General features: G+C 40.0%; 2 protein-coding genes across 2 annotated transcripts in view; one reads left to right on the top strand and one right to left on the bottom strand.

The window, feature by feature from the left end:
• Nucleotides 1-20,479, bottom strand: part of LOC113480562 (transmembrane protein 263-like) — a 240,785-nt gene extending 220,306 nt beyond the window's left edge. The window contains exons 1-2 of the mRNA XM_026849414.1: nt 20,257-20,479; nt 17,459-17,528 (exon numbers count right to left, since the gene is read on the bottom strand). The gene's annotated coding sequence lies outside the window, so the exon portion shown is untranslated. The remainder of the gene's footprint in view (nt 1-17,458; nt 17,529-20,256) is intronic.
• On the top strand, nt 1,722-16,100 carry LOC113480558 (embryonic protein UVS.2-like). Its single transcript, XM_026849408.1, has 11 exons — nt 1,722-1,865; nt 2,030-2,054; nt 2,925-3,062; nt 4,436-4,553; nt 5,102-5,280; nt 9,051-9,132; nt 10,049-10,176; nt 11,958-12,073; nt 12,512-12,737; nt 13,859-13,977; nt 14,547-16,100. The coding sequence occupies exons 1-11, from the start codon at nt 1,797-1,799 to the stop codon at nt 14,775-14,777; spliced, it is 1,431 nt and encodes a 476-aa protein (XP_026705209.1). The 5' UTR covers nt 1,722-1,796; the 3' UTR covers nt 14,778-16,100.
• Nucleotides 20,480-20,485: the final 6 nt, after the last annotated feature.

The following is a 20,485-nucleotide window of genomic DNA, read 5'->3' as shown; positions in this document are numbered from 1 at the left end:
CAGAGTCCAAACACACATTGTCTTCAAACAAATGTCAACATATCTCAATACTTACACTGGAAATGGTTTTCTTTTAAAGAATATATCTTTCATTTAAATAAAAACGTACGTAAAATGTGGAAATATGTCAATATATGCTATGGCATAAGATACTCTAACCTACAGTAAAATCGACTCCTTCTGTTAAAATTAGTGTTCAAGTGTTTATGTATCAACCATAGATTATGCTTGATAGTAACCTTTTCTGTGAAATGTTTTCTTTTGCTGCCTGGTAACTGAGGCAAAGTAAGGACTAGGCACCAGGGACCATCTTATTTTTGTGATTTTGACCTTTTCTGCAAAAGCCAAAACATTTTTTTTGCACTTGAACAAAGTCAATGATTTAATTATTCTAAACCGATTAACTGACTGGCAACTTCTGCTCTCTCCCCTGTCATTTTGTGATGTGTAGCAGCAGAAATGTGCTCCTGTGACTCCCTCTGTCTCTCTTTTGAACCTGAGCTTGAACAGAAACAGAGGTTGCTCTGGTTAATGGAGTAACAAACTAATGAGGACTTCTGAACTTCATCCTCTTATCAGTCAAAGCAAAAGGGGTCCTTTATGTCTGTACATTGTTACTACAGTATAATCTACATGGAAATTCTAACAGTAGATGAATTGTGGAAGTCACAGAAATCTGTAATATTTTTGAAAGTTTAGGAACAAACCATACTGTAAAATGAAAACATAAGTAGCAAAGCTTTATAACTTCAGCTAAAATTTTCCTAGCAAAGTACTCCTTAAAAACAAAGGACCAGCCCATACATGCATCTGGAAAGGCACTGTCTGTCATCTCAATCTGCTGTGAACCACATAGATTCCTCTGTATTTTGCCTTTTCATGCAATTCCAAAGGTTTTCTTGCTTGTCTCTTAAAGATTTGATGCAGCAAATCCTTAGTATTTTCTATAGCATCTAGGTACCTGTGCAGGGGCTGAAGTTGGGAGAAGAAAGCAACATCTGCTTGCCTATGGTGGGGTTCATGTGGCTTCAACATAAATATTTCTATTGTGTAGTTTACTCTTACACTGTGGGTTTTCTAGGATTCAGCCTGCCTTTCTGGGCTTGTTTCTATTTGTGGACATCAAAGAAAGGAGGGCTTCCCAGAAGATGGGAAGCCAAAACTCTTGGAGCTGGGGGTTTTATTTCTATGTAGACTCCAGAAAGACACACAATCACTGTTAGTGATATGGTATTGGAAAAAAAAAATTTCAATCAACAGTCAGATTCATCTCTGGCTCCAACAGATTTCCAGCACTCCTGGCCAGCAATGCCTGGGTGAAAGCTGTGCACAGAGGGGACATGCTGACAGACAGGCTCTGCGGAGTGGGGTGACTCCTGGCAGCAAGATAAGGAGTTTCTAGGACAGGTAGTCCATGTGGATGGATCAAAGAGTTCCTTGACACTGAGTTTTGCTCTAAGACTTGTACTGGATATCCTGCCCCTTGGTCAGCAGTGAGGGGACCTGCAGCAGCTCGTGCGTTCTTCTTAGAATTAAAGATGAGTCACTTTAAAGTTACTGGATCTTCTTTCCTATTGCTCCACTTCCTCTGTTTTCTGAAGATAAATAAGAAATGAGAGCCTGGAAATTCTCTTGAGAGGTTGTTTGTTTTGTGGAAATACTTTTTGTTATCTAATTTTGTTACACTTGTTAACAGCAACAGCAGCAGCTTTCCCATAAAACTTGCCCCAAGTAAACTAACCACAGCTTTGAGAACTGAGCTGCAGAGCAGAGAAGATCATCTTGGAAACTTGAAGATGAAGTACTTTCTTCTGCCAACTCATTTAGCATTTCTCTATAGCTTTGCACTAAGTAAACCTGTCCAGGTGTGTCCCTGCTCTCAGATGTTGAGAATTTACACTGCTGATGCTGAGTTGCTCTGACTATCTTAAAATTACTTACAAACTTTTACTTCTGTCATTCTACATGATAGCAGCTTTCTGCTGTGGAGATAAGCATGTATTAAAAGACTTGTTTTTTCTTTTTGCAGATAGCTACAAGAAACAATGACTTCGGTGAGTCTGATTGTAATTATTATATAAATAACTGTAGGTTTTGGTGGGGCTGCTTCTCTATATCTCATTCTTATTATTCTGTATATTTTTTTTCTTTGAAAATATTTTCCAGCATCAGTGGAAAACAATTCACATAGTTCAGATGTGTTTTAAAGTCATATTCAGTGTGATTATTTATGCTGTCATGATATAGAAATTAAGAAGACTTACTGAGCAATTGCTACATGGAATGTTCTTTTCCATCAGTAGCCTCAGCAAATCAGAATACTTTTCACTTTGATTTCTTTCCTTTGTGATATAAGGTACTTCTGTGTCTGCTGTACACAAGACTATTGTACATTTTTGGCATAAATAACCAATAGGTCTTGTCTGTGAGGCATGTATTCTATGTATTTTGGAGTCACAACTGTCACAATGTCTTATGTCAATTTAACAGCTTGCATGCATTCAATATGTATGATAAAAATAGTAATTTATTTTGTTTGATTCATGCCATTTTTGCAGAGGTCAGTTATGATTTTTCTTTAATTCCAGAAGCTCTGATGAAGAGAACAATGATGTACAATGCTTAGCCTTTCACTCTGAAGGCTCCCAAAGCTTCTTAAGCTAAAATATATTTAGTCATGACTTTGATTACAGGTGCACTATGACATCTGTATTAATATTAATCTTTTCTATCCAGGAAGCAAGGCCGGCCTAACCAGTCTTAGCATATTGTGAATGCTACAGATTCACTCAGTCTGAATTTGCTAATCTTTTTTCAGATTACTGGGAAATGAACTTCAGTGAAAGAAATTTCCAAAGGTACAAAAGCTTGGCTAGTTCCCTTCTCAGTGCCTTGCATATTCTTTTATTTTCATCATCTGCCAGGTAGTGAAATAGCTGTGTATGAAGGAGACATCCTTTTGAGAAGAGGACGACGCAGTGCAATTAACTGTGAGAGTTGTTTATGGCCCAAGTCACAAGATGGACTAGTCAAGGTTCCAGTTAACATCTCTTCTGATTTCTGTGAGTATATGCAAATGGATGATGCAAAGTTAGCATTGATCTTCCGGTTCCTACACTCTGTTGTTTTATGTTTCTGTGGCATGCACCAAAAGCAGTCTTTGTCCAATGAGAATTTATTAACATGTCTCTTTTGCTAATCTGTTAGTCCAATGGTAGATTTGCTAAGACTCCTAACATTTCAGTTACAGACACTGAAATATGTATTTACTTGGGCATTAGTAGTTGTATAGATACCAGCTAATTTAGCAAGTATAGAAGAAGAAATCTGATTTGTTCACATTCACATTATTAATGTATTTTTGTCAAAATTGCCACCATGAACACTTCTTTGAACACTATAATTTTCCTTCAAATCTCACATAGAAGTATTCCGGCACTAGAAATCCCATAGAGGTTAAAAAGGAGCGAGTTTGGAGATGTTTTTTTCCTTATTATTTCCCCCTAGTTAGTCAATAGCTCTGCCCCATGCAAAAGGCTGCAGGACCAATGCCTTAATCTCAAAAATTTTGCTCCAGAAGGCTTCATAAAGGCTGAAAGGTGTTCCATCTCCCTCCAGCTGAGGCTTTTCTGGTCTGAGGCTTCCATAGAGACACTTCTTAAAAGGTCTTACCTTGAGAGAACAGCAGGGAAGCGAAATACAGGCTGTGCCTGATTCCCATTCCTGGGGAAAGGGAACCTGTGTTATCATTTGAGCTGAGGAAAGCCCAGTCTTTGTGTTACCTAGGCTGCCCATGTGCTTCCTGAACTGCAGCATATATGTTGTGGTTAGGTGAGGGTTATTCTATCTACCTCCCTCTCTGCAAACTTTAAAGATGAGGAAATCGAGATGCAAATCAGTTATAGATGATTCATAACTGAGGAAGCCAAATTAGGCCAAAATGTTCAAAAGTAGATAAACACTGATCTTTATTTGGTACCTGAATAGAAACACTGTGCTCTTCAGAGCCTCTGAACACTGGCTGTCTCAAGTGACTCCAAGGGGTGTGTAGCAGACATCTGTTATCTCTGATAAACAAAATAGGTTTTTGGTGTTTAGCTACACTCAGATGGCTCATTTGGGATACTTTAATCCAATTATTTGTATCGGAAACTGTTTCATTCTTCCATTTTAATGAAAGAAACAATGCCAGTCTTTTGCTTTCTGTCAGCTGTCTCCTGTAGAATATGCATGAAGGGGCAGCTATAATTCCTACATCTCCCCTTTAAAGTCCAATCAAATTGAAGATCTCTGAAGGCTTTGTGCCCCTTTTTTATTATACTTGTATGATAAAAAGCTAATGAGTGCTGTGAAGTTTTAAAGGAATGCACCACATCAATGCACCTTGGTTTTGATTAACCAAGGAAGATTTCTCCTGGCCCCTTTCTCTTTCTAGCAGAGACAGAGAGGTCTTGGATTGCTGATGCTCTGCAAGAGATCTCCACGCTGACCTGTGTGCAGTTTGTAAATCGTACTACAGAAACAGACTACGTGTATGTTGAACGTGGACAGAGGTAAGCTCCCTGTCTCCTTAGAGTGGAAGCACTCAAAAGGTCTTACAGCTTCTTTTCTGTTTTCATCTGGATTTAAGTAATTGCCCTTTTTTATCCTAGGAGTCAAGATTCAGACAGGAAGTGCAATTTTTCATTTTTCTTTAGATACACTGGTAGTTACATCAGTTAATAGGCTGCAAGGATAAATGTATGTGTGAACTTAAAGATAAAAGGGTATAATTCAAAATTATGTGTTTTCCTTAATTGTTGTAAAAATTTAAAGAAATATAATCGTTTCCAGGTTCTTTGCTTAACTACTTAAACGGCTTCATCTTCGTTTGATGTAGCCATTTTACTCTATTAAAATTTGCTATACTCATCACAAAGGTTTTATTTCTCTCCCTGTTGAGTTTGGCAGCTTTTGGAAGCCTAGATATCCCATGCCAGTGACTATCTGCATCTTCTCTTCTGTGGCTACACATCTGGAGGCCTTGGTGGCATAATCAGTACATCTATTTCTTTGTATTTGCTGAATGTGATCATTTCAGTTATTGATTGCCTATTCTTAGCTGCTGGTCTTACTTTGGAAAAATTGGAGGACGTCAAGCAGTAGGCCTGGTGAAAAATGGCTGCATGGATAAAGGAGCAATTCAGCATGAAATGAACCATGCACTGGGTTTCATCCATGAACAGGCACGGAGTGATCGGGACAGGTTTGTCAAGATAATGTGGGAACACATTGTGGCAGGTATGTTCACTAAATCTTAAGAGAAAACATAGATAAAGGAGAATGTTTCTTCTGTGAACAGCCATGCAAATAAGAATCCTGATTAATGCTGGCTGAATTGCAGCAGCATCACATTCAATGTGATGGCATTTCTCATTCGGTGTTTGTACTAGGGCAATTTCTGTGGCTACACCTACATTAGTGTGGTCCTCCAAGGCAGATGCAGTCTAAAAGTAGCTCTACCTTCTTATTTTGATTGCCATCTTCAACTCATACTCACCTTATATCCAAAATACCAACATCATCAGGAATGCAAAATGTTGTTGAAAAAGACTTGGCCAGGAAGCAAGACTGTGGGACTTTTAGCTGAGGTGGGGTGAAATATGATATTCAGGGATCGTGGCAGGGAATCACACAGCAACTCTACCTCTTTTCCTTTTCCATGGAAAGCCATGGAAACAGAGAAGGCAGCAGGTAGGCCTCTTGGCACTGGCAGTGAGTGCAGTGCACATAGCCTGAAATGTAGATGAACAAGGGACTCCATGCAGAGAGAATGGAAGCACATGCAACCACTAGCATGTGCAAAATCCTGGGACCTGGCATGTTGTGAGAGGAAGGACTGCAATTATTTTCTCCTTGAGGAAAGACTAATATACACTGCCATGAAAAGAAGGAGCAACGGGGAGCAATCAGGACTGGTAAATATGTAAGGGGAAAACAGGTGAATGTTATCTAGGGAAAGGAATGCAGAAGGAATAGCTTGTGCACACGCCCTTGATCTGCGTGCTGGGAACACGGGAGCCTATACAGAACTCCGGGCTCTGGGGAGGGGAGGGGAGAGGAGAGAGAGTGGTAGGAGGCAACCTCCTTTTTCCCAGGGAAAGGAAGAAAGTCATACCTAGAAGGAAAGCAGGGGAAGAAATGATGCAAGGAATCACTTGTTTGACAGCTATGAGAGAGCTGGACAACACACAATTGTAGAAAGATAATAGTGTACTTAGTTCATTATAGAAAATAATAATAAATGAGGCTGGACAACTGAATATCAAATTCTAATAAGTCTCTTCAACAAATAAGATATTCAATTCTTCAATGTCATGCACAGCTGAAAATACATCTTTTTCTCCAGATGGAGCTTGATTGTTTTTATTGCAAATTCCTAACACACTGTTCTCCAAACTTTTTTTGGCTATTCCCTTGATATCTTAAGTAAATTCCATTTGTGCTGTTCCTTACCGAGGCTTCAGCTCTAGCGTTACAGTGTAATTTTGCTACGATTTGTTTGCCATTGTACAACAAGGGTGTACCATGTTTGAAATGCTAGCAAAGCATGTGCTAGGGGAGAGGAGTTGCAAACATGAAGTTACACCAAAGATACTAGAGACACATAAACTCTTACACTAGTTTTGCAGGGGGAAGTCCACGGGTTCAGATATCATCATTCCTAAAGGATACGGATTTAACCAAGCTCTGATTCAGGCACAGCATCATGAAAGGATAAAAGAGGGAGAAGAGCTGAAGACTATGCAAAAGGAGATGGGGTTGGTTAATATTCAGTGTTTTAACAGTATTCACCAGGAGTGGCGGCTGAGAAGATTGGCGTGACAAGGGAGTTAGATTGCAGTGTGTGTGCAGCACAAGCACTGTAGGGAAAAAAATGCAAAGATATACAGGGAGAAGGAAATGAAGAAACACAGCTATGTTCCTGAGGACTTGTTAGCATAGATCTCCTGTAAAAACATGCTGCTGTTTACAGTGCTGATGGCAGAGCTCCCACTGACCTCAGTGGTGCAGAACTAGACCTCAAGACCTTTTGCAGCTTCCTGGCTCTCCCACACATGATGTTTTTCTTTTGCCAACACTGCAGTACTGTGGATGTTTGCTGCGTTTTGTTTTTACCCAGCAATTCACCTTGGAAGCCATCCTACTTCTTTGTTTCAACAAAATGCTGCCTGATCGGTTGCTGTCCACTTAGCTACTTGAAATTCGGCTTGTTTTTCCCAAACTTTTGGGGGAAAAAACTTTCCGAGTCCTCAGCCAAAGCCAAAAACTATTCAGAGACTTCAGCCAAAGCTTCCCTTTTCAGCTTTTCTGAGTCATTACACTTAAATTTTGGCAGCAGTAGTCTTTTTAGAGTGGAAAAGATGGGTTAAGTCCCCACACATGTGCAGGTCTAGACAGCCAAATCTTTCTGGCACGTGATGAGGCAGATACTATTATAGTTTGCTGGCAGTGCCTCTGTCCAGCCAGGCTGCTGTTACTTTTTTTAGCAAACCAATTCAACAAAGCACTCACGTGCCAAACAGTAGCCATATGCTTAAATGTTTCACAGCATTTGAACTGTGTTCTCTGTTCATCACCTCAAAAGAAGCTGTGCACTTGCTGATAATTCTTTCTCAAGTCCGTATAGCAGATAAGAGGAACTGAGATAAAAACCTAAGAATCAGGAAAGCCAATGCTGTTGAGAACCAGTTTGAGCCTTAACCGAGTTTTTGAACTATGAAAAGCTCCCCAAGCATGACCCCAAACTTTCTATAATTCAGGATTTTGAAGCTTCTCTTTGCATTTCCTAGCCCTCATTGGGACCAGTGCTGAAGGACATTACTGGAAGAGACTGGCTCTGATTGCAAGCCTGCCAGCCAAGTTGTGTGGGCTCCAGAGATTTTTCTGACAAGTGTCCAACCCTGATCTCTTGTCCAGATGGTTTGTGGTATACAAACCACTAGTTACAATCATGAAGGTACAGATGTTGAACTGGAAAGGAGTGCTCAGTGGTTAGGGCATTAGCTTTGAGGCCAGGCTGACTGTATTCAGCTCCCTGCTCTGACATTGCCTGCTTGCCTGTCTTACCATGGACAAGAGACCCAGGGTGCAATTTGAATTCATGCTCTCCAACCAATGGAGAGAAATAGTTGCCTTCAGATGAAACTCCCTCCAACTGTGTCTCTTTCTCTCCCTCTCCTCTGACTATCCTGGTAGCTTTGATGAATAACTTCAGTGCCTAACTTCGAGAAATAAAGCTAGGTGACATGAATTCCATTCTGTGTCTCTGGGCCCCAGTCCTGTATCAGCATAATGCTTCCTTACCTCATATGGGCTTTTTAAGGCTAAACAGATGAAAAGTGATGAGATGCTCAGCAGCTGTGATGAGTGGTGCTGTATCAGCAGCTGTACTCAGAATGTTTTTAGCTGATCTTACTGATTCCTCTTGCATCATGTGAGTCATATCACTTCAGTGCTGATGGGTCTGACCAGAGACAAAGCCAGAATACAGCTGATGACACGTCCTTTGGGGCAAGTAACAGGCAAACTGTATCCCCTTCTTTTCTGGTCTTATAACCCTATGGTGGAAGGACTCAGCAAGACCGGTTGGTGGTCACCCACCCATACCTATGAATTTTTGATCTAGGTGGTCAGACAGATTTCCCTCTCAAGGTATGGATGCAGCTCTGGGGACGTAGGTTGGATGCTTATAATCTTCAAGATAATGCACTGAAATATACTTGGAGGCACCCCAATGAAGATGAACACCTTTACTTAAAAGTGGATTGGATTCATTGATTATATCAAAACTTTGACTTATTTGACTCAGTTTATATTCTGAAACCTACTAGACTGAGTGAAAATGGGTTCCCATGGACTTCAAAAGGCTCTGGTGGTTTCGATAGATTGAAGATATCATGATAACAAGGAATCATAACAGAAATTACTCTTAGGATTATGACAGCAGGCAGTGTCTATTAAAGCAGCAATAATTGTTCTGTCTGAAATGTTGCTTTCCTACCTTACAGGGGAACAAGGAAACTTTGGAAAAATGAATTCCAAAAATCTGGGCCTTCCCTATGACTACTCTTCAGTAATGCACTATGGCGCGTAAGTTGTTTTCTGAGATGTCTTTTCAAAGGAGCAAACAGCTTTCAGATCTACTCAGACCTAGGAAGATGGAATTGCTCTGTGCAGGGCATGACTTTTGCAGTCCACTTAAAAGTGAGTGAATGGACAGAATTAAGGGTGAGCATACTTCCTTCGTCCGCAGGATTCCTGAAAAACAGAGTTAATATAGATAGAAGAAAAAATTAGGACTTTTTCTTTCACTGTACTCCTGTCTCTTGCTAGAGGCCTTTGACATGGCTATGGTCCAACGTCTAACTCTACTGGGTCACTGATCTAAACCAGTTCTGAAGTCTAAATGATTTCATTAACGTAGTAACAGCTGATCATAGACAACAATATTTAGGTACAGAGAGAAAAAAAAAATGAATTCTTTTATATCATTAAGATGTTGTCCTGCCTCATATTCACCTGGGAATATGAGGCAGGAACACTAAGGCTGCACTTCAGTCCATAATGTACAAGCTTGTAGCATGTACCTTCTTTATTTCTACTAGCAAGTAATAACTTCTGAACAAAACTGTGAAATGAAACTTGTCTAGTAGGAGGCAGGAACTTGCAGTTAGTAAATGAACAATTACTAACTGAGACAGAACGACTCCTGCTCCTCTGCCTCTGGAACCATGAAGGTGGGAATTCAGTTCATTTGCCAGGTCATTGGCGAAAGCCCTCCTCACTCAGGACAGTGCATCTTTTTCTTGTTTCTTGCTTTTAGCTGCTGCACACAAAATGGCTGAAATGATGGTCCTCTTCAGGGAAGACTAACTGGTGTCTAAGAAGCTTCTTGCCCTTTTCCACTGAAATTCTTTGCATGTGGTACATGAATATGATTATGCATTTAGATAACTTCACTGTTTAAGAGAAGCAATCTAGAAATGTGATTCCCTTATTTCTACAGGTATGATTTCTCCAGCACTCCAGGGAAAGCAACTATTGTACCAGTTCCTGACCCCTCTATACCCATTGGGCAGAGAGAAGGTCTGAGTAACTTGGATGTAGCTAAAATCAACAAGCTCTACAAGTGCAGTAAGTGCTGTAGATAAAAGGCATGTGAATCCTTATACAGCTGATGTCTGTAGGCACTGTCAGACATCCCCCAAAGGAATTAAGCCCACAGTCCTTTCAATACATCTCTCCCTCGCCCTATGAAAGGGCTGGTATGCGTGTAGAAACAGAACTGTCCTTGTGCCAAGCTGCTGCCTTAAAAAGGACAATTTACTTTCACTAATTCACTGTCATTCTGAGTTATCCTTACATAGTCCCTGCTGTTTGACATAAGCAATATCCATCAGAGAAATCATGGTTGCTATCTCTGTCAACTTCACATTTCAGGAAATCTCTGAAGGTTGCAAAGCATGTAAGCTATCCTCAGCCATGATTATAGCTTAGTCGTGTGCATCAGCAGTGCCAGCAAGTGTGTGATTTCTTTCAGTTAGGAATTTACTACAGGTCTGTAAGTATGGGTACCACTTAGGCTGATTAGAACATCTCTTTGAGGAGAATTCCTCAGGCCTTTTGTATAGTTATCTACTTCCTTGCCTGGTCCATTTCTTAACTCGTCCCTGTGGCAAATTAAGGTCTAGAAATACCTAGCATTCCTCTGTAGCAGGAACTCTTCAGATGAATGCACAAAACACAGGTAAAACACCAGACGTGCTCCTGCAATGCACAAGTTTTGCCTCAACTCCCAGTACATAGGCTAATTGATTTATACAGTATTTGACTTTGCTGAGATGTTATTCAATTAGTTTCCACAAAACGAGCAAGAAACGTTAACACGGCCTAAATATTAGTGTACCACATTCTGCTCTGAACTGTGTTAGTACTTAAATAACCATCAGTTACTAGTGGGAATCAGCATTCCTTCAGCTGGCTAGTTAGGTACAGAAATCATTAACCAGAGTGGTTCCTCCCCAGTTCTTAACTTCAGATAAGACTAGTTTACAATTTAAGTGTCTGTCATGGTCTCAAAGATAGCGATAACAAGTATTTAATGATATTTATTCTTGATTGTGGGGCTGGGAAGAAATCACTGCCTTTATTATATAATTTCATAATTAGATCTGTATGTTTTGGGAAAAAATAGCTAAATTTTTAAAAAATGAGAAAATTTTAATTTTTTTTTAAAAAGGGCTTGAAAAGAAAAGGACAAAAAGTCCGGTTGTCTCAGGGAAAGTAGAGAGCAAAAGAAAAATGTCATAAAGTCCTATGTTCAGGTGTTACGTATTCATATTTTGTAATTGGAGGAGTTACATATAGTGCAATAAATGAAGACTACATGTGGAAAGACGAAAGCAGATGAGATCAGCCTTTGTATACCAGTCCCTAGGTCTGTAGCTTGACTTCAATGCTCTCTCATTGTTTTTCCCCCAGTGACTACCCCTTTTTGCTTTTAGACAGAATCTAGTTTTCTAGCTCGATTTTTGCATATACTTATGACTACTCACAGATTTGCTGATGGGAATTGATGTACTGATGTCATTGAAACTACTCCTGTGATTGAGGTTAAGGAAGTTCATGAAAGATCCAGGCCTTTTTTAAGGCCTTTTAAAATATGTGAGTGAAGCCCTACTGTCTTTAAAAAACATTAGTAGCTGAAGCAGTGAAGTACCTTAACTAGTGTTATTTCATTCACAGGTTTTGAATAACTTTTATACTAGGGCCATCAACACAATTGTAAGCATTATAATTCCTTTCTCTTTTACAAGCTTGACTAATGTAAATGGTTGGAGAGACTTGTCAGGTGTTTCGGGAAGATTTTTGTGCAGTTTTCGTTCTCTTCAACACTGTTTGGTTCTTCCCTTCAGATTGCTGTAGCTATGTGTTGCCTAAATCCAAAGGCTCGTTCTCCTCTGTCAATTACCCATCCCCATACCCGAACAATAGCAGCTGCCTGTGGCTGATCCGCATCCGTCAAAGTAAGGTAATTTTTATCAGGAGAAAATATGTTTGAACCACAGTGTCAAGGCTACACAGCATTATTTCATTAATATGACTACCCTCTGGGAGTCGTTTTCATGGACTAAGACATTTATTTTGTTACACAGTGAATGAAAAGACAGTCTCAACAATTTTCATAAGACTTATTAAAACTATCGGATGCATTATTTAACTTGATTTTTATCTGGTTAATATTGGATGGTTTTTCAGAGACAAGCAATAGTCAAACATCAATCACTGGGCTCAATAACAGGGTATTTAGATGAAATTCTATGGTCTTTTTATACAGAAAGTAAAATTTCAGTGATACATAGATAGTAAAATGAATATGAAGTCCTAGTTCACTTCATCATAATTAGATAGTTTGAATCTTTCCCTGTGTATAACACTAAATACAACAACTGTTTTCTTGTTTCTCAAGATTTTCCTACAGTTTGAGGCTTTTGATCTCCAACCCTCCTCAGGCTGTTCTTCTGACTATATAAAAATTTACAATGGAAACAGCAAGAATTCTCCTGTCTTGCTGGACAAATACTGTGGGAAGGGGCCGCTGCCCTCCTTAGTGGCATCTGGATCAACAATGCTGGTAGAGTTTGCAAGTGATGAAAGCATTACAGCCACAGGATTCAGAGCCTCCTACAACAGGGGTATGAACAGTCCTTTACAGAACTTGAGGAACAGCATTAATAGTGTTTGTATGGAAGAACTGAAAATTTTGAACTCCAGAGTGTTTTTTTTTCCTGTGTTCTTATTTACACTTCCATAGCAATTGCTAATGCAGAAGGCTTGGCAATGATGGGGCTGAAGGTTAGCAGGACACAGAAAATGTCATGTTGCATGGGTCTCATGTTAGTAATCCCAAGAACCACGTACATTCTTCTGATTCCCTCTGCTAGGCTTTTTCACATCTTTAGAACAATTTCTTTAAATAAAAACAATGCAATGACTGTAACTAATAGGAGCAGTGCAGCCAAAGAGCACAAAGACTGCAGAACTCAACAAGAAATCTCAAACAATGAGATGTAAAGCCAGTATCTGGGCAATATGTTATTCAAGGTTTTGTGGCTTTTTATGCAATGGGAGAGGTACTAAACTTGGGTAATTTACACTTTCTGAATTCAAGGTTTTTATTATGTTACATGAAACACAGTGCTTACTGTAGTCACTTGAGAGCTGTCTGTTTTACAAACGTACAAATGCATTATGGACTGCTGGATAAAATTCTGTTGCACTGCAATATGCTTTCAGTTAGAAGGCACTGGGCATTAGTAGCCCAAATAACTTGTTATAGTCTTATTTCAATTCAAAATGCAAACTTTTATAATGCAGAAATTGAAGAAGTCTTAGAAATGTGTCCTTTTTACTCTTCGCATTAGTTTATGGAGTAATTTCCAGATAGCATTAGAACTACCTTGATAGTGGAATCTTGAATATTTAAGCTAATTCTTTTCTGAAAGGGCAGTGTTAGTACCATTAGAATGCTAATATGGTAACACTCAATTGTAAAGACAGATACAGCTCTAGATGCAGCTGTTTCCTGTCCTCCAAAGGTTATTTAGCAGCCATGTTTTTAGTTCCTTCAGTACAGCTGCTGATACAAATACTAAGCAAAGAAATAAAATATTTCAGCAGTAGACTTTCATGGTAGCACTTTTTTTTTTTTTTTTCCTGGCTTGAATGCAGAATACAATAGAGTATAGGCAAGCTCACTTCTACTACCAGAATACTCTTAATATGCCTTTCTCTGTTTTTCATCTTTACTCCTCAGTGAATTGTGGAGACACTTTCACAAACTCAGATGGAGTCATCACCTCTCCAAACTACCCCAATAAATATCCAAATAACCGAGCATGCTTCTGGGTCATCAGTTCTCCAGTAGGATACAAGGTGAGGCTCAGATTAATTCATTTGAGGGTTTCATCAGTGTTCTCTAATGGAATCTCTTTTTGCCTTGGAGAATAATAGCTGTAACATCACTCTTTGAGCAGGCATTCTCAGAGTAAAAATCTGAACATAAAAATCCAGTTTAAGAACTTATGCTGGATCTTGGTATCTGAGGTGTTCAGCAAGGGAAAACCTTTACAGGTGTGTGTGAACTCATATGAATTTAGTTTGTACCAGTAGGTGGTGTTCAGAATAATCCCTAGGTAAGAGTTCCCACTAGAAAATGGAAACATTGCACAGGTGCTGTTTTTATATTTCTCTAGAGAAAAGAATTTAAAACGCACAAGATCAATCTTGTCCCTTGCTTCTCCCTCCAATCCAAATGATGATGAATAAGCAAATAATTTGCTACTAATTTGCATTACAATATGGGATCAGGATGTGGTGCAATCACAGAATAAATAACGATGCCTGCACATAAGGAATTTAAACTATTTGGGCTTGTTAGATACAAGGGGTAAGAGAAAAGGACATAACCTGGAAGCAAAGTCCTTTGGTTGTATTTTCTCCAGATATCTCTCAAAATGTTATTCTTTGAGCTGGAAAATAGTGACAGATGCAGCTATGACTACTTGCTCATACATGATGGAAGCCGACCTACATCACCTGCAGTTGGCCCTTATTGTGGGACAGAGAAGGTTGCAGACTTTACTTCCACTGGGAACTTTGTGCTGGTTGAATTTCATAGTGATATATTTTGGGAGTTGCCTGGATTTGTGATGAGTTACACATTCAGTAGGTAGTACTATACAGATGGGAGAGGGAAAACATAGAACGAAAGTAAGAGACCCGCTAGCTACAGGTAAAAGTCAAGATGTCACCAATTTCCGCAAAAAATAGCTCCCTGATACCTTTAACACGCTTGAAGCTTGATCTCTTAGTCTTACGTCTGCAGTGGTGTAATTTGCATGGTGAATTATGGTCAAAAATGTTCTTACCCATGGGATGCTTCTGTCTGAGACTGTAAGCTTTTTGTTATACCCATTGCTGGTGTTGCATGGCCAAATACAATAGCAGAACTGAAACTAAGCAGATTTTCATGGACTTCTAGTGTTAGAAACTTCCCACAAAAATTTCAGAGTATGGCTATGTAGCAACTTTAACTTGTATTCTGACAAATGTTACCACCCAACCCTAACGCACATTCCAGTATGCATACAGAAGAACCTTCAGACACGTTTATTTATGCTTTGAAGCCAAGTTCACTTACACAGTTTGTATAGGCACCTTAGCTTAGCCTGGAAATCACCACTTTACACTTTACACTAGATGTTTGTACTGCATCTCAACTCAAAGAATTGAACTACTGTCTGTGAGACAAACAGATTTAAATATAGAAACAGTTAAGAGTGGCAGGAACAAGCAGTAAAGGAGGGGGAACAGAGTGAAGCACCTATTGTTACTTTGCTGTGGCCTGAGTCAGGTATTGAAATTGTCTATGGGGTATTACCAAAATATTTCTTTAAAAAGAGGCCTGAAAACCTAATGCAAAGTCCACTGAATGTAAATGTAGCCAGTCACTTTGGGGAACCTTGTCTGTAGAAAGAAATCTTCCACCTCTGAGGAGACCTGTGAAGAGGAGAAAGAAATCACCACCGTAGACAGCTAACACTTTGATGTATTCAGAACTAAATGCAAATGTCAAACTGGAAGATGCCAAAATGTAATAAATAATAAAAGTTCTTGCTGCAGTTATACTTTTGTGAAGAAGAGCATGTAGAAAATGCCAGTTTGTTTTCCTAGACCTAGGAAAGCAGCCAAGAAAATTTTGAATTTTACTGACTTTTGGGTTTGTGGGTTGTTTTAGGATCTGTAATGCTTTCCTTTCTAGGCACTGGTTAGTTTTCACCATACAAAGAATGATAATTGATAAGTTGTGGACATCAGGGTCCAGGGCTTGATTGCTTCATGGTGGGAAAGTGTGTGCACAACAGGCAACAAATAGTTGTAGTTCTTACAAGCTCCTGTCTTCTGGCTATAAAAAGTATTCCTTCATTTAATTTAGCTCACTATTTAGATTGGCACTTCTTTGAAGGATGTAACAATTTCAGCATCATGACAGAAAATTAAACTCTTATTTCAGTTTTTAACTTCAACTTCAGTCTGTACAAAAGCTAATTCTTTTCTCTGAGTCTGAGGACTTTCTTTTCTCTGAGTTTGAGGAGGTGCAAAAGTAATAACCCCGTGACAACTGTTATTGTATACAAAGCTGAATGGGTCCCTATTTTAAATATACAGTGCTGAACAGCTTTGTAACTTGAGTATTACTTTAGATTCCCTTCCTGTGGCCTGATATGGGGTTCTACATAGGTCCAGTGTTTCAGACGTTCACCCAGGTTTGGTAAAGGAGCATGAACAATATGTTGAAACAGCAGTGAACCACATATAGGAATACTGGTCTTGCAACTTGTCCCTAGAAATATGGTTTTAAGTAGGAGTCTGAGATGTAGCAATGTGACTTGATCAGTGTGCTTTATTTGTAAGCAAGCCCTTCAATAGTAATGATGTAGAAATGCATTCCTGAATTTACAGACAGGTTGAAATATAGTGTGATGAATAAGTTCTCCCTTTCTAAGAAAGGCTTTTCAGTCTGAGATCTAAAGGTCCTGCTTTTCATAAGTTCTGCTAGGGGTCCTTGTTAACTGCTTTCCTTAAGGGGATATGAACATTAGCTGGAGTTTCCACACATGCTCTCCAAACCACCTCTTGACCCTCCGCGGATATCAACCCTTCAGCTTTCCTCTAATTATTGCTAAAATCTCTGATTTCCTGCCAGCAGTCTCCACTTTAGTTATACATTACTCATCTATAAATCTGTGGCCCACCAAACAGGAAAATGCAAGATACAAAACATCCTGATGAATGGCATCCTTCTTATAATGACTGCTGCTCATTTTCACCCAGTTAGGTGGGAATCTTAAATGAGAGGCTGTAGAATTCACAAACCCTGATAAGAGGTTAGGTGTACCCAGCTGTACAGTGTAAGGGGACTTGCATCTAACAGACAATAACTCTCCCAAAACAGGCATTGCCAATATATAACAATTATTTATAAGCTTGCTATTAACATTCATATTCTGAGATATATGAATTAAGAGTGAGCAGCCAGTAGACACAATGGACAGTATAGCCAAAAGTTTAGGATTCAAATACCACCATCGGAGGATTTTGAGAGGTTCTAATGAAAGTTCAGCATTCACTTAACACACCTTTGAAATCCAACATGTAACGATTTAACCTTAAAAACCAGAACTATCTAGAAGTGATGAATATATATATGTATTCCCATATATGTGCATACCTCATGACACAAACAGGTATTACCTTAACTGCATAAAAATTAGATCTGTGCTAAGAGGCACCCACTTCCACAAGCCTGGGCATGTGAAAGAGACAAGAGTGTGACACTGTATTCCCATCTTACTTGCTTTGGGACTGTCCAGGTTCCCATCTGGAAGGCAAATCAAGGCCTTCAAATGGTATCCTTCTGTAATCTGTAAGAACCAGAAGAGAGATCTGTCAATTACTGCTGTAGGAGAAAAGCAGCCTGGAATAAAGCACTACAGAAACACACAAAAAATGTACTACTCATAAGTCTTTTTTTAAATTTAAAACACATTTCCCTTACATAAGTAAATAACTGTGGTTGAGATGACGCTTGTTTGCGTGACTAGAACCTGAATCATAGAATGATAGAATAATTTTGGTTGGAAGGAACCTTTAAAGGTCATCTAGTCCAACCTCTCTCTGCACTGAGCAGGGACATCTTCAACTAGATCAGGTTGCTCAAAGCCCCCTCCAACCTCACCTTGAATGTTTCCAGGGATGGGGCATCTACCACCATCTCTGGGCAACCTGTATCAGTGTTTCACTACCCTCATTGTTAAAAATGTCTTCCTTGTATCTAGTCTAAGTCTACCCTCTTTTAGTTTAAAAACATTACCCCTTGTCCTATTGCAACAGGCTCTGCTAAAATATTTGTCCCCATTTTTCTTATAAACCCCCTTTATGTACTGAAAGGCTGAAGTAAGGTCTTCCCAGAGCCTTCTCCTTGTCCACTGTAACCAGTTTGCTAGCTGTGTTGATCATGGGGGAGTATGCTTTCTTTGATGTTTCTTTTCTGGCTGATATACCTGTAGAGGCCCTTGTTACTATTCTTTGCATCCCTTGTCAAGTTCAGCTCCAGCTGTGCCTTGACCTCCCTGACCACATCCCTGCCTAAGCTGGCAGTGTCCCTGTACTCTTCCCAGGATACCTGTCCCTGCTTCCACTGCCTGTGCATTTCCTTCTTGCCCTCTAGTTTGACCAGCAGGTCTCGACTCAGCCATGCCCATCTCTTGCCTTCCTTTCCTGATTTCTTACACCTGGGGATCAAGAGCTCTTGCACTCCATGGAAAGCGTCCTTAAGGATCTACCACCTCTGTTCTGCTTCTTTGTCCCTGAAGGCAGTTTCCCAGGCAGTCCTACTGACTAACTCCTTGCACAGCTAAGTTTGCTTTCCTAAAATTCAGGGTCTTGACTTTACTCTTTGCCTGACCCATATCCCTCAGGACTGCAAACAGTGCCTGAGAGAAAATATGGGCAGCTTTTGGCATGCTGATAGTACAGTTGGTTCCTCATCTAGAAGAAGAAAACGAGCCTGCTGAAACAGCAAGAGAGTACTGAAACTCAGTTTTCAATTTCACTATGGTGATGATCTGCCCTTTTTATTACACTGAACTGCAAGGAGAGATATTACAGCCTGGGAAACTTAGTAGGCAGTCAGCCACATTTTGAATTAATTTGAACTTTTTCAGACTAAACGTTTTACTTCTACATGCATTCCATTATAGTAATCAAGCCCCAAGATTATCATGGCCAAGTCTAATACACTGGGGCAATGTTTCACAGCAAGTTAGAAAAGAACACAGCATTTTCAGCTATAACTATGTAGGACAGAGTACAACTTACTGTGCAACAACTGAGTTTGGCAAGGAGAAGACACATGAACCAAAGACCATTTAATCTCTCCTACACTTCAAACAGAAACTGAAAACCTTAGGAGCTAAGTCGTCACGCAGGATTTTAATAATCGGAGTTCCCTTTATCATGGGAAACATCAGCAGGCAAGAGAAGAAATAAAGAAACGCTGCTGCTATTCAGCTGCCAAATAGCTTTCTTGAGCAGGAGCCGGGAGAACTGTGGGGGCCGGTCCCCCTCTGGTGGACACCAGCAGGGGAACGTCACGGACCCTTGTTCCTCTTCTCCAGACACGGCAGGGTGAGGTTTTCTGCACTCATCGCGACTCTCAGTTCCATCCCGTAAATTCAGCCGAAGTGTTTCTTCTAAACAGATAAATTCAATTTCTTCAACTGTCTTGCTCCCTCCTGTGTGCCTCTGTTGATGGCGTTCTCTGAATAGGAAGGTTCTTTGAGTCGCTGCTTGTAGTTTGTATTAAAGAGCAACAGTCCAAATTACACCTGTCAATCAGTAAGTTGCACTGTAACATTCAGATCGAAACTTCCTCTTTTCCCATTGACAAGTTCAATAGCAAAGACATCAAAGGAAGTCTTTTATTTGATTAAATTCTGGTTTTTATTTGTCTTGATTCCCTGCTTTATGCCTATAGTACCCGGAATTTCCAGGTGATGTCTAATACAATTGCTGGGCAGGTGCAAAGTTTAGCTTCCAAGTTTTATACAGTTGTCTTTCCAATGTTCTTTATCATTAAAAAACCCTGAAAGCACAAGAGGGGAAATTGAAATTTTTTGCCTTTGAGTTTAGCTTTGTTCAGACACTAATGAGTCATACTTTCTTGAATAATCAGTCAGTTTTCTAATTTAATTGTGTAGGTCTTTACAGTGTGGACTTACCTATTAAACAAGTAAGAATGCAAAATGTTAAGTGCAAACCCAGGCAATTAACAAGTTAACTCATGGAAACCAAAGGTACACTCAGTAACTTTTTTTTTGACATTCATTTCTCAAGGATTGCAAACAAAACACTGGCAGCAGAGGTGTCGCCTGGGGATTAACTGGAGTTTTGCAATTCAACTGATTTCATTGTCTTTGGAACCACGATGTCACCACAGGTTTAAGAAAAAAAAAGAAAAAAAAAATAAACAACCAAACAAAAGTAACGTGAGTGCAACCCTGTCAGCATTAGAGAATGCACCTTTTTTTTGGTCTTGTTAACATCTAGTAACGGCTAATGGGCAGAAATGCATCAGCCCACTAACTATACCTGCTGCACTGGGAGTATGGTGAGGCGCCCACCCTGACCGTTCTCCTCCCACTTCAAAAGCGGCAGAGCCCTTCGTTACTGCGGAGACAGCGAACATCCCGCAAAGACAGCTAGGCCGCGGCAATGGCGCTGAGGCGGCCGCCCGCTCTGCGTGCCCCCCCGGCGAGGAGGCGGGCAGGGCAGAGGCTCTACCGAGCCCCCCCCCGCTCCTCCCCGACCCACAGCAGGG

Source organism: Athene cunicularia, assembly GCF_003259725.1.
Source record: "Athene cunicularia isolate RWA chromosome 5 unlocalized genomic scaffold, athCun1 chr5_part1, whole genome shotgun sequence".
In the NCBI taxonomy this organism is placed as follows: Eukaryota; Metazoa; Chordata; class Aves; order Strigiformes; family Strigidae; genus Athene; species Athene cunicularia.
The sequence above is the reverse complement of the archived record's forward strand: the minus strand, read 5'-3'. Positions and strand labels throughout refer to the sequence as shown.